This window comes from Schistocerca cancellata, chromosome 11 (genome assembly GCF_023864275.1).
Source record: "Schistocerca cancellata isolate TAMUIC-IGC-003103 chromosome 11, iqSchCanc2.1, whole genome shotgun sequence".
NCBI classification, from domain to species: Eukaryota; Metazoa; Arthropoda; class Insecta; order Orthoptera; family Acrididae; genus Schistocerca; species Schistocerca cancellata.
Window position 1 is genome coordinate 81,845,157 of NC_064636.1, and position 13,842 is coordinate 81,858,998.

Here is a 13,842-nt window from a genome sequence, read left to right on the forward strand (position 1 = left end):
GGTTTACGAAATATATCCAGCGGTAACGTTAGGTGACTCACCCTGTATATATGCAGGATGTCCCAGCTATCTTGTCCACCCAAAATATCTCTGGAGCAATAACAGCTATTGGAAAACGACTTTCACCGGTATCAATGTAGGGCTGGGGCCCATGAATGTACATATTTGGAAACATTCTAAAACGAAAGCATATGTGTTTTTTAACACTAACTTATGTTTTTTTTAAATGGACCTCCTATGTTTTTTCTTCAGCAATCCATAGCATGACAAAGCACATACACAATGGCGTTGATTGCATCGCAATATTCCCATTACATCCCGAGATATTGAGACGCGAAGTTGACCCTTGAAACACCCGACATGCGCTGCTAGCGCACGTCCTGAGGCTCAGTCGTGAACCCCATGCTGCCCGTAATCGCGATGTGATTGACAAGTAAGTGTCGCTCTTGATAAGTATGGAGGTGTGATTACACATGTCAATCACATCGCGATTACGGGCAGCGTGGGGTTCACGCCTGAGCCTCAGGACGTGCGCTAGCAGCGCATGTCGGGTGTTTCAAGCGTCAAATTCGCGTCTCAGTATCTCGGGATGTAATGGGAATATTGCGATGCAATCAACGCCATTGTGTATGTGCTTTGCCATGCTATGGATCGCTGAAGAAAAAACATAGGAGGTCCATTTAAAAAAAAAAAACATAAGTTTGTGTTAAAAAAACACATATGCTTTCGTTTTAGAATGTTTCCAAATATGTACATTCATGGGCCCCAGCCCTGCATTGATACCGGTGAAAGTCGTTTTCCAATAGCTGTTATTGTTCCAGAGATATTTTGGGTGGACAAGATAGCTGGGACACCCTGTATATAAACAGCGTCGATGTCTGGTAAGTGGAGAGTCTCTGGTTCGAATCTCTCTTACAGTAAACCTTTTCTTACTTTTATTTAAGGTCTATTTTTTGTCAAGTAGAAATTATAATGAACAAATATTGAATTAAAATTTTCTAAAAAAAAAAAGATGGATAGAGCATGTGCCATGTAAGCAGGAGATCCCAAGTTCGAGTCCCGATCAGGGCACACATTTTCACCTATCCCCGTCGATATATATCAACGCCCGTCGGCAGCTGGCAGTATTAATATGATTCTAATTTTGTTTCAGAACCGTCCACAATGGCAGCTGCCAGAGAGATGCAGGAGGCTGCGGCCGCAGGCAGGGGGGACAGTGAAGAGATGCAGGAGGCTGCGGCCGCAGGCAGGGGGGACAGTGAAGAGATGCAGGAGGCTGCGGCCGCAGGCAGGGGGGACAGTGAAGAGATGCAGGAGGCTGCGGCCGCAGGCAGGGGGGACAGTGAAGAGATGCAGGAGGCTGCGGCCGCAGGCAGGGGGGACAGTGAAGAGATGCAGGAGGCTGCGGCCGCAGGCAGGGGGGACAGTGAAGAGATGCAGGAGGCTGCGGCCGCAGGCAGGGGGGACAGTGAAGAGATGCAGGAGGCTGCGGCCGCAGGCAGGGGGGACAGTGAAGAGATGCAGGAGGCTGCGGCCGCAGGCAGGGGGGACAGTGAAGAGATGCAGGAGGCTGCGGCTGCAGGCAGGGGGGACAGTGAGGACGTGACGCCGGTGGCGGGCGACACGCGTCTCCAGGCAGGCGGGAGCCCCGTGTTCGCCGCCACGTTCCAGCGCGACACACTGGAGGCCAGCGGCGGAGAGGTCACAGTCCACGGCGTGGAGGGTCCAGCACTCCGGGAGCTGCCGGCCTACGTGTATTCCCTCCGGGCCCCCCGGCTGTCCAGTACGGCCGCCCTACTGCCAGCTGCGGACACCGACTGTGTCCCGGGGCTGAAGGGAGACTGTGAGCGGGAGCTGGCCGCTCAGCTGACAGTGGAGAACGCGGCAGCCACAGCGGTGCTGGCAGTCGGGCACTCGTGTCTCAGCCTCACAGAGGCCGCTGTCGCCTTCATAAAGGCCAACTGGCAGGTGTTAGCCACACAGGGCTGGGCCGATGCAGTCCTCAACCACCCTGACGAAGTGGTCGAAGTGAGTCGGCTGCTCGGTGAGCCGTCGACAGAATACAGGTAAGCACGGCGTGACATCAAACTTCCTGGCAGACTAAAACTGTGTGCCGGACCGAGACTCGAACTCGGGCAAGTGCTCTACCGACTGAGCTACCCGAGCACGACTCACACCCGGTACTCACAGCTTTACTTCTGCCAGTACCTCGCCTCCTACCTTCCAAACTTTACAGAGGCTTTCCTGTGAACCTTGCAGAACTAGCAGTCCTGGAAGAAAGGATATTGTGGAGATACGGCTTAGCCACAGCCTGGGGTATGTTCCTGGAATGAGATGCTTTCTTTCAGGAGTGCTAGTTCTGCAAGGTTCGCAGGAGAGCTTCTGTAAAGTTTGGAAGTTAAGAGACGAGGTACTGGCAGAAGTAAAGATGTGAGGATGGGGTGTGAGTCGTGCTTGGGTAACTCAGTTGGTAGAGCACTTGCCTGCGAAAGGCAAAGGTACCGAGTTCGAGTCTCGGTCCTGCACACAGTTTTAATCTACCAGGAAGTTTCATATCAGCACACACTCCGCTGCAGAGTGAAAATCTCATTCTGGAAACATCCCCCAGGCTGTGGCTAAGCCATGTCTCGGCAATATCCTTTCTTTTAGGAGTGCTAGTTCTGCAATGTTCGCAGGAGAGCTTCTGTAAAGTCTGGAAGGTAGGAGACGAGGTACTGGCAGAAGTAAAGCTGTGAGGATGGGGTGTGAGTCGTGCTTGGGTAGCTCAGTCGGTAGAGCACTTGCCCGCGAAAGCCAAAGGTCCCGAGTTCGAGTCTCGGTCCTGCACACAGTTTTAATCTGCCAGGAAGTTTCATATCAGCACACACTCCGCTGCAGAGTGAAAAACTCATTATGACAGCATAATATCCTCACCTGTTTTTCCCACTCCTACATTTGTATGTGTGTATTTTTTTGGATACGTGTGTGTGTGTGTGTGTGTGTGTGTGTGTGTGTGTGTGTGTGTTTGTGTGCGTGTGTGTTTTATTGTAAATACAAACCCGCGAATGTGAACTGACAGCCTAAATGTGCCGTTACATCAAAGCCACTTCACTTGCACGAAACTGAAGAGAATGCTGTGTTTCTGAAAACGGATCTTATTCGTAAGCAAATAAATAAGCAAACCAATAGTTTCACGTTCAGTAGACATGATCAGTGCGAACTGTTCAAGAAAAAAAAACGAAACTGTATAAAAAAAGTTATGTCGACCTGTATAACACTGCAACCTGAAACACACGAAAATTTCTCCACTGACATACGGCTTTGGTAAAATAAAGAAACTGACAGAACCTACATTGCGCAAAGGAAACGAAACAATCACATATTATGAATCTCACCTGCAAAATGAAGTACTGGCGGAAACAGCAACACAGCAAGACTCAGCAACAACTGAAAAAAATCCTGCTTAAAACTAACTATAGTTGGTCCAGGGAAATTGGGTTGATAATGTTGACAGAGTGAGCCAGTGAAACACATGACTTAACAATGAAATGAATACCCCTAGCTCCGTACAGGCGTTGATATGTCAACGGGTGCAGTTGAGAATGTGTTCCCCGGAGGGACTCGAACCCGGGATCCCCTGCTTACATGGCAGACGCTCTATCCATCTGAGCCACCGAAGACACAGAGGACAGTGCGACTGCAGGGACTTACCTCTGGCACGCCTCCCGTGAGACCCACATTCCCAACTTATTGTCCCGCACTATATTCATAGTGCCCCTGCCCATTATACTCATTACTCGCGGCTTGTTGCCGATTCCCGTAAGAGTTCGGGCACTGTTTGTGCATCCGCACAGAAGATGGTCAAATGGCCTGTGAGCCTTAACTATATATGACTTAACCTGTAAGTACAGAAATTTCAGTTAGGAGGGAACCTGTCAAAGAAACCAGTTATAAAATCTAATATGAAAATTCATTTACTAACTTCCATGGTACCGTAAATTAAGTCAGAAGATCAATCAATAGAATAATTATCAAAAACTAGACTGTGACGATGAGGAAGTGTACCAACAACTCAAGCCTAGAAAAATAAAAATAAACCTTTTAACTCATCAAATAATACCTTGTTCTTCGTTTCAAAATATTTTTTATGTCCGTATGCTATCCAGCCTTTTTCTGAGTCATCATTCCTCCTCGTAATAAATATCCAGTTCACACAGGTCCAAAAGTGTGTCCAAGCATTACACTGCACACTCAACGAACCCCGCAGCTATCCACTACTGACTTTCAAAGATTCTACGACTCCACTTCTATGTCAGCCATCGCAGAAACAGATACCGTTGCCTAACAACTACACTACTGGCCATTAAAATTGCTACACCAAGAATAAACGGAGATGATAAACGGGTATTCATTGGACAAATATATTATACTACAACTGACATGTGATTGCATTTTCACGCAAGTTGGGTGCATAGATCCTGCGAAATCAGTACCCAGAACAATCACCTCTGGCCTTAATAACGGCCTTGATAAGCCTGAGCATTGAGTCAAACAGAGTTTGGACGGCGTGTACAGGTACAGCTGCCCATGCAGCTTCCACACGATACCACAGTTCATCAAGAGTAGTGACTGGCGTATTGTGACGAGCCAGTTGAACGACCACCATTGACCAGACGGTTTTCAGTTGGTGAGAAATCTGGAGAATGTGCTGGCCAGGGCAGCAGTCGAACATTCTCTGTATGCAGAAAGGCCCGTACAGGACCTGCAACATGCGGTCGTGCATTATCCTGCTGAAATGTAGAGTTTCGCAGGGATCGAATGAACGGTAGAGCCACGGGTCGTAACACATCTGAAATGTAACGTCCACTGTTCAAAGTGCCGTCAATGCGAACAAGAGGTGACCGAGACGTGTAACCAATGGCACCCCATACCATCACGCCGGGTGATACGCCACTATAGCGATGACGAATACACCCTTCCAATGTGCGTTGACCGCGATGTCGCCAAACACAGATGCGACCATCATGATGCTGTAAACAGAACCTGGATTGATCCGAAAAAATGACGTTTTGCCATTCGTGCCCCCAGGTTCGTCGTTGAGTACACCATCGCAGGCGCTCCTGTCTGTGATGCAGCGTCAAGGGTAACCGCAGCCATTGTCTCCGAGCTGATAGTCCATGCTGCTGCAAACGTCGTCGAACTGTTCGTGCAGATGGTTCTTGTCTTGCTAACGTCCCCCTATGCTGACTCAGGAATCGAGACGTGGCTGCACGATCCGTTACAGCCATGGGGATGATATGCCTGTCATCTTGACTGCTAGTGATACGAGGCCGTTGGGACCAACCACGGCGTTCCGTACTACCCTCCTGAACCCACCGATTCCATATTCTGCTAACAGTCATTGGGTCTCGACCAACGCGAGCAGCAATGTCGCGATACGATAAACCGCAATCGCGATAGGCTACAATCCGATTTTTATCAAAGTCGGAAACGTGATGGTACGCATTTCCCCTCCTTTTACGAGGCGTCACGACATCGTTTCACCAGGCAACGCCGTTAAACTGTTGTTTGTGTATGAGAAATCGGTTGGAAACATTCCTCATGTCAGCACGTTGTAGGTGTCGCCACCGGCGCCAACCTTGTGTGAATGCTCTGAAAAGCTAATCATTTGCATATCACAGTATCTTCTTCCTGTCGGTTAAATTTCGCGTCTGTAGCACGTCATCTTCGTGGTGTAGCAATTTTAATGGCCAGAAGTGTACTTCTCTGACCATATTTCTTCAAACACAACATTTTCCTTTACAAATATTAACACATTCAATAACGCCATCAAAAAATAGCCACCTTGCACCATTCTCCAAGGTAATTAGAAGAAACCGTAATTTTACGTAAGAAAATAAGACTGAAAATTAGATTTCCTAGAACAACTTCAAATTTATAAACATCCTGTTAGAGAGACGGTAACATTTTGAACTATCAGTTGCAATACGCGAGTGAGCACTCCCTTGCTGACTTTAAAATACCGCTCGCGGACACGCAAGACGTGTTTACCGATCTCCGCTAACATCGGCGAATGTGCGCCGCTATCTTCAAAATATTTTTTTCTCTATTGTTGAGCTACTGACATTTCATATCACTGGGTTTCGTTTTTCTTGGCTTTTTCATCACATGTTCCTACAGTTGGCATTCCGAAAAGAAAAACTGAATTAGTACAGTTAAGCAGAAGATTCTCATTTTTTTATGTTGTACCTTTATCCATTTTATTCTTTCCTCCACTTTTCCGAAACAGAAGCAATTTCTTCTAATAGAATTCTTATCTTCTACACATTACATTTACGTGCAGTCTCACTCTGCTGCATACATGTTCCACAGATAATTTTGTATTTAATGTATACCTCTAAGAGTACTGCTTATCACTAGTCTTCTATAAGAGAATGTCATTTTGCTTTAATGTAAAATTACATTAATTGCTACCAGCAAGACGCAGTATATACCGCCTGCTGTATCCCAATTTTTCCTTATTGCTTAAGCTTCCGTAGTGTTAAGCGCAAGTTTCTCTTTTTAGTGACGTTGTCTTTGCTCCTTACCCATGTATTTGTAACAGTGGTGCTTTGTAAATAGAACTCTCTTCCGCACGCTGAATTTACATACAGTACTACTCTGTCAGCAAATGTGTTAGAGATTTTATGCGTAATGTATATCAGTAAATTTATCGCTTGTTAGTAGCCTGGTAGTGGAAATTTTCATTCTTACTTTAATGTAAAATGCTGTTACTGAACGCAATCCAAGCGTACTTCTTACGCACATGTATTTAGCACCCTCCGCATCCCAAATTTTCCTCATCGATTGAGCCTGTACTTGTGAACAGTTGACCTTTCTCTGACATGCTGAATACTTAGGTTACCAAATATTTTATCCTTTGGACTCACGTTATAATTTTATATAGACAAGAGCCTTTACCAATGGGCGAATACATTTGTGCATTTATTCTGACATACGCTGAATTTATTCTGGCTGCTGTCCCTGAGCCATGGTATGTGATGTTTCTCGTTTTCACATCAATTATGTATTAGCCAATAGCCGCTCAGCTTCAGCTAATGTAATTTACCACCCTGTGGTGTAACTATTGAGTACACTTACCTTACAAATATTTCGCGATTATTGATATTTTGTTAGATATGTAAAAATAGTTTGTAACCGTTTGTATACGTTTATAGGACCAACCTATTCTGAAGAAGATTTTTTAGAAATATCGTAACCTGGACCAAGGGCTAAATAAACCTTTGGTTTGAATCTCGGTGGCTGATTTTTTTCCCACCTCTTCTACTCTTAATGATGTACATCAGATTCTTGTTGTTACTGATGACATAAGATCATTCTCTGCCCAATACTTCACACCCTTTTGGTGCATTCTTCACACCCTGCCCTCCCAAACTTAAATTGATTTACTTTTAAAATGCTACATATGCGTAAAATTTCAATAATAATAAAAATAAAATATTTAACTGTTCCAGTATAAGCACAATTTCACATCATACATTAATACAATGCTTTTTTGTTGTATGCTTAACATCAATTCCTCTTAGAATTCAGCATTCACGCCGCCTGTATGCACATTAATAGGAAGCTCAGACAACAGCTTACACTCCACAGTATCATAAATTGCAAACATTCGTCATCACACAAACACACCTCCACCACCACCACCACCATTATGTCGTAGGGATGGTAGAAGATCGAAAAAGTAAATGTAATTGGCCACACTAGATTTAGTCGTGCTCAGTGAAGTGAAAGACGAATAACGGAATATATGAACAGGATGAGAGAGTTGTATCATGAAAGGTTAGGTATGAATAGGAAGATAGGGCAAACAGTGAGTTATTGTGAACAGTCCAGTGATTTGTCATCACAATCTCCAAACCGATGTCAACAATAATGCAGCATCACGTGCGGAAATTTTAGTGACAGGACGAGTATATGACAACAATGAACAGCTAACTTCGTATACAAAAAGCGATGAATATATAATAATCACGCGGTATTGGAATGCTGTAGTAAGGGAAAGTTTGAACACAGAGTAACGAAACAATATGGGGTCGCGGGAATGAGAGAGGAGCAAGCGTGCTAGAATTCCGCGTTATATTTCCGCTAGTAACAAGAAATGCACTGCTCAGGAATAAAATCAGAAGCCTTTTCCACCTCGCCATCTCAGGGTGTGGATCACCCCGGTCGCACTGTCGTCGTTTGGCGTAGCAACCAGCCTCAGCAACGACACACAGTATGCATACCAGATTCTCCACATGCTGTAGATGATGTTTCTGGCTGTTTCAGCAACAGATTTAGACTGGCGAATTCCCCTCCTGAATTTCTGGGACGGTGAGTGTTCAGTCTCTTTACTGTAGCGTGTGATTTGTACCCACCGTCCTTAGTTATTTGTCGCATGTATTCCAATCTCTATCTTGTTGTTGTTCTCGTTAACATCTCCCTGTCGTACCATTCCATTGCAATCTCTCTCTCCCTATTGTGTTTATCCTTCATTCCATTGAAATCTCCGCCTTTCCCTGTTGTTTTTACCCTCCACAGCTCCCTGAAGTACCATACAATTCCAATCTGTCTTCCCCTGTTTATTATCCTTTACAACTTTCTGTAGTACAGTGCACGTTATTCGCTGATGTCTTTGCACAAGTCCTATCATCCTATTCTTTTTTCATGTCACTGTTTTCCACACATTGCTGTTCTCAGCTATTCTGCAGAGAACTTACAGTTCCTCTCTTACGAATTCACCTAATTTTCAAAGTCCTTCTATAGCACCCCATTTTGAATGCACTCATTCTCTTCTTTCCATGTTTTCCCCACAATTCGTGATTCATTTTCATGCAATACTGTGTTCCAAACGAACATTCTCAGATATTTCTTCCCCAAATTAAGACTTAGAGGCCTTGTTTTTCGATGAATGCCCTATTTTCCTGTGCTACATTACTGTTTGTAACAACTTCGCTTCGTCTCTTATGTCTGTTTGCTTCCAGTGTAGTAGAATCCCCTCAATTCGTCTACTTTGTGGCCCCTAATTTTAATGTTAAATTTGCCACCAATGTTATTTCTCCTACTGCCAATACTTCACTTTTCCTTTCGTTTATAAATCCTAATCCTGTACTCATTAAAGTGTTCATTCCACTTAACAGCTCTTATAATTCTTTCGCTCTTTCGTGGTACACAGGAATGGCATCAGCGAATCGTATCAGCGGAAACCTTTCCCTTAGGATTTTAATTCCATTCCTGGAACTTTCTTCTGTTCCACCATCGATCTTTGATGTTCACTTTAAACAACTGGGAAGAACCACTGCATCCCTGTCCTGCACTTTTTTAATCACGGTACTTCTTTCTTCCGTTCTTATTTTTCCCTGTTGATTATAGTGCATACAATATTGTATACTGCCTGACTTTCCATATATCTTATAACTAGGTTTTTTTTTGAGAATGTCATATGTGTTGCACCATTTTACATTCTCAAAGGCTTTTTAAATGTCGACAAATAAAATGAAGGTTCCTTGCTTTTTAACTCTTGCCTCCATGTCGTATCTACCTCTCTGGGTGTTTTACCTTTCCTAAACCCAAACTAGTTATCCTCTACTAGATTTTTAGCTTTCTTGTCCATTCTTCTGTATATTGTTGTCAGTAATTCCTATACATGAGCTGTTTAGCTCATTGTGCCAAACATGTCGCTTCTGGAGCGTCTGGATGATATTTTGCTGAAAGTTATGTTTCCTATTCGTCTTCCATTTCTCCGTCTATCATGTCATCCAATAGTTTCTCCCCCTCATAGAGGTGTCCAGTGTACTATCTCCATCCATCCTTTCTCTTCTCTGCGTATACTAATGGAATTCCTTTCTATTATTAGTTTGTTGAAACTCCCACTTTTAATTTCACAAAAGGTTGTTTCGAGTTTGCTTTGTGCTGAAACTGCCCTTCCTACTTATTTTTCGATTTCATCTAATTTTTCCTTCATCTATTTTGCTTTATTTGTCGTGATCTACCTATAGATTTCATTCCTTAGCGAGCTATACCACTGTTTTCTTGTCTTTTCGTGAATATTGTTATATTTTCTTATTTTGTCAATCAATTTCAGTGGACTTCACATTCGACAGCATTTCTTCAGTTCCTTTTCTCGTACCTGCCGTCCCCTGTGATTTCTCCTTTTAGAGAAGTCCACTCTTGTTCGATTGAATTTCTAGTTTCGGTATTCGTTGTCGCATTATCTTAAGTTTCATTGAACTTCCGATTTGCGTTTTACTCCTCACTACTGTAGAGTCCCATTCATTTGCAAACTGAATCCTCTTGACGGTTTCGTTAAGCTTCAGTTCACTCATTATCACAATAAAAATGTCATCAGAGTCTACATCTCCTCCCACATATTCCTCACAGTTCAGTATCTGATTTCAGAATCTGTCTGGCCATGATGTAATCCAACAGGTATTCTCCTCCGTCTCCAGGCCTTCGCCAAGTATACCTCCAACTCTACGAACAGCCCAAAACACTGAGGCACTGAACAGCTCATATGGATGTCCCAGTGTAGAGAATGTAGACTTCTGGTACCTGCACCATCCTGAAAATCTGTTGAAATGGAGCAGTGGGGGGGTCTCGCACACCGACTGGTGTGGCGAGAATGAGCTGCTAATTTTAATTAGTAGTTAGCAGAGTAGGTCCCAGAAAATGCACTTCAGTGATGAGAGTATGTGGTAAGTTATCATAATTAAATTTCACTGATGGTTACCATTGCTGTTACTGTCCAATATCATTATGACACACAAAAAGAAAATGGCGTATGGCATCGTTGGCCAGTTTACCCCCTCAAGGGAATTTCGGCCGCCAAGTGCAAGTCTTATTTCATTCGACGCCACATTGGGCGACTTGCGCACCGGTGATGAGGATGAAATGATAACAGAACAGCCAGTCCACGAGTGGAGAAAATCTCCAACCCGGCCAAGAATCCAACCCGGGCCTACTTAAATGGGAGGTAAGCACAGTACCACCCAGCTAAGCAGGTGGACTGACACACAAAAATCTCTGTATCTATGAATATAATATGAGTGAGTCACAGACGTGGTAGTAGCACTGTGTAGGGGGGTATGAACTGTAATAACGTAGGCTCAGTCATGGGTCTAGTGGGTGGTAGACTTAGATTTATTGGTAGAATACTAGGGAAATGAAATCAGTCTCCAAAGGCGATTCCTTGCAATCACTTGTGTAGCCCATCCTACAATATGGCTCAAGTATGCAGGACCCATACTAATACGGCTAACCGGAGGTGTTGAATGTATACAGAGCACGGTAGCATGAAAGGTCACAGGTCTGTTTCATCTATGGGGAAGTGTGAAACTAAATTGGCAGACTGCTGAGGATAGTTTGTCTCTTTCCTGAGCAAACCTACTTACAGCGTTTATAGATCCGGCTTTAAACTATAGTACTGAGAATATACTCCAGTCTCCTGTGTACCACTGCAGTAGGGATCTTGAAGAAAAGATTAAGCACCACACACAAACACACACACACTTAAAAATGACTTTTCAAACTCCAAACGTGAACTAAATGGGAAAAACCATAAGTGGTACACTGGGATGTACCCTCTGCCATGCGCTCCACACTGATTTGCAAGGTATACATGTAGATGTAGGTGAAGCATAGCAAAGCTTCTGATTCCACATGTTAGGGACTGATTCACTCACAGTTCTATGCTGTTTCAACTGGACTTTCACACTGGTCTGCATTCTGTGGTCTACAGTGAAATACCATCATAGTCAGCAGGCCCAGATCTAGGGGGAAAGGGTGGGCAAGCCAGAGAATCTGCCCCAGGCGGCAATTTCATAGGGCGCCAAATTCATAATTTTGAAGAAAAGAAAGCCTTGTTTCACAAACCACCTGGCAGCCAGCTCATGTTGGCCTATCGATTATTTATATGATTTTAAAACATATCGCTGTTGGTTTTCGAACACATTCTAAGTTGATTTCTGAACGAATAGTAAGTTGATTTTTGAATGCATGCATAGTGTACATGAGTCTCTGCCAGGGGAATCCCAGTCGCATACAGAATTAAGAAAACTGACCCGCATACAAAAGGGGACGGTGCTACACGAGCTGAGCCGAATAAACCCGAACGGTTAAATGCCAGTCGCGGTTTATGTGGGTGACTGACTTACGAATGATCGGCTTTGTTGTAATTACTTGAGAAATCCATAAATACAGACTACCAGAGTGGAGATGAACGACTAATGGGAATTACAAGTAAGAAAGGTTACATATTAATCCTCAGTGTTTCCAAGAAAATGAAATTTTGGAAGAAAATTTCTACCAGGTCGCTACACCACTAAGGGCCGCTTGAACAGTCCCCGGTTAGCGTCCGCTTAAGTTCTGTTCTCGAAATAGCGCGGAAAATACGTAGTACGAACGCGTAATAACACCCAACTGGAGAATAAATGTAGGATAACTGAACTGGTGATTCTGGCAGGATTGGTGAAGTTCACCGGAGAATACGTTTTGATGGTGGTAGCAATAGTTATCGAATTACTGACAAGATTGATTGTCAGAACGAGAAAGGGGAAGAAATGGGGACATCACACACATTATATGGAAGAATATAACGATTCAAAATTAATGTAAAAATTCCGTACAACTACTTTTCAATCTCATGCTTGAGAAACAGGAGCCTTTGAACGAAATGTGAAACTGTTTCCTAACTTAAAACTTTTTGCCTGTAGTAGTCCTATTAGGCATTTAGTATTTTGGAACAATGTCTTGAAAGGAGGATGTAAGACGAACATCAACAAAACCAAAACTATTATAATGGAATATAGTTGTATCAAATCAGGTCATGTTGAGGAATTAGGTTAGGACATGACACTTAAAGTAGTAGATGAGTTTTGCTATTTGGGGAGCAAAATAGCTGATGATGGTCGAAGTACAGAGGATGTGAAATGTAGGCTGGCAATGGCAAGGAAAGCTTTTTTGAAAAAGAGAAATTTGTTAACATTGAGTATAGATTTAAGTGCCAGGAAGTGTTTTCTGAAAGTATTTGTATGGAGTGTAGCCATGATGGAAGTGAAACATGGACGATAAATAGTTTGGAAAGTAAGAGAATAGAAGCTTTCGAAATGCAGTGTTACAGAAGAATGCTGAAGATTAGATGGGTAGATCACATAACTAATGAGGAAATATTGAATAGAACTGGGAGAAGAGGAGTTTGTGGCACAACTTGACGAGAAGAAGGGATCTGTTAGAAGGACACCTTCTGAGGCATCAAGGGATCACCAATTTAATATCGGAGGGCAGTGTGGAGGGTAAAAATGGTAGGAGACAGAGAGATGAATACACTAAGTAGATTTGGATGTAGATTACAGTAGGTACTGGGAGGTGAAGAAGCTTGCACAGTATAGAGCAGCATGGAGAGCTGCAGCAAACTGTTCTCAGAACTGAAGACGACGACGACAACAACAGCAATATTGGTACTTTGTGAACTATATTATGTCATGATATTTATGTAAATGAGTTATTTATGTAAATGAGTTGTACAAAAATTACTATTTGTGCCAAACCAGTCTCACGTATTTTGCGTGTATTACAATTGCTGCAATATTTGAAATGTCTGTTTCGTTTTATCTAGCATACAGTGCCAAAATATATGTACTCATATCGAGAAACCATATCAGTCTTTCGTACTATTCATATCAACAGCTTTTTTAGTATTAGACAACGACATTTAGATTTACCACGTAGCAAACCTTTGCCGAAATTTGATGAGGTAATAGATCCTTTCGTAGAAAGGAAAGCATGCCGTCTACAGCTGCAGCAAGATGAGAGAGAGAAAAAGAT

The 13,842-nt window shown here is 43.3% G+C and overlaps 1 protein-coding gene across 4 annotated transcripts in view; it reads left to right on the forward strand.

Annotated features, from left to right (window-relative positions):
* The first annotated feature begins 1,347 nt into the window (after positions 1-1,347).
* The window catches only part of LOC126108729 (uncharacterized abhydrolase domain-containing protein DDB_G0269086-like), a 77,159-nt gene continuing 64,664 nt past the window's right edge, over positions 1,348-13,842 (forward strand). For all 4 annotated transcript variants that reach the window (XM_049914066.1, XM_049914065.1, XM_049914064.1 and 1 more), the window contains exon 1: positions 1,348-2,066. In XM_049914066.1, the coding sequence (XP_049770023.1) occupies positions 1,351-2,066 (716 nt within the window). In that variant the 5' untranslated portion in view covers positions 1,348-1,350. The remainder of the gene's footprint in view (positions 2,067-13,842) is intronic.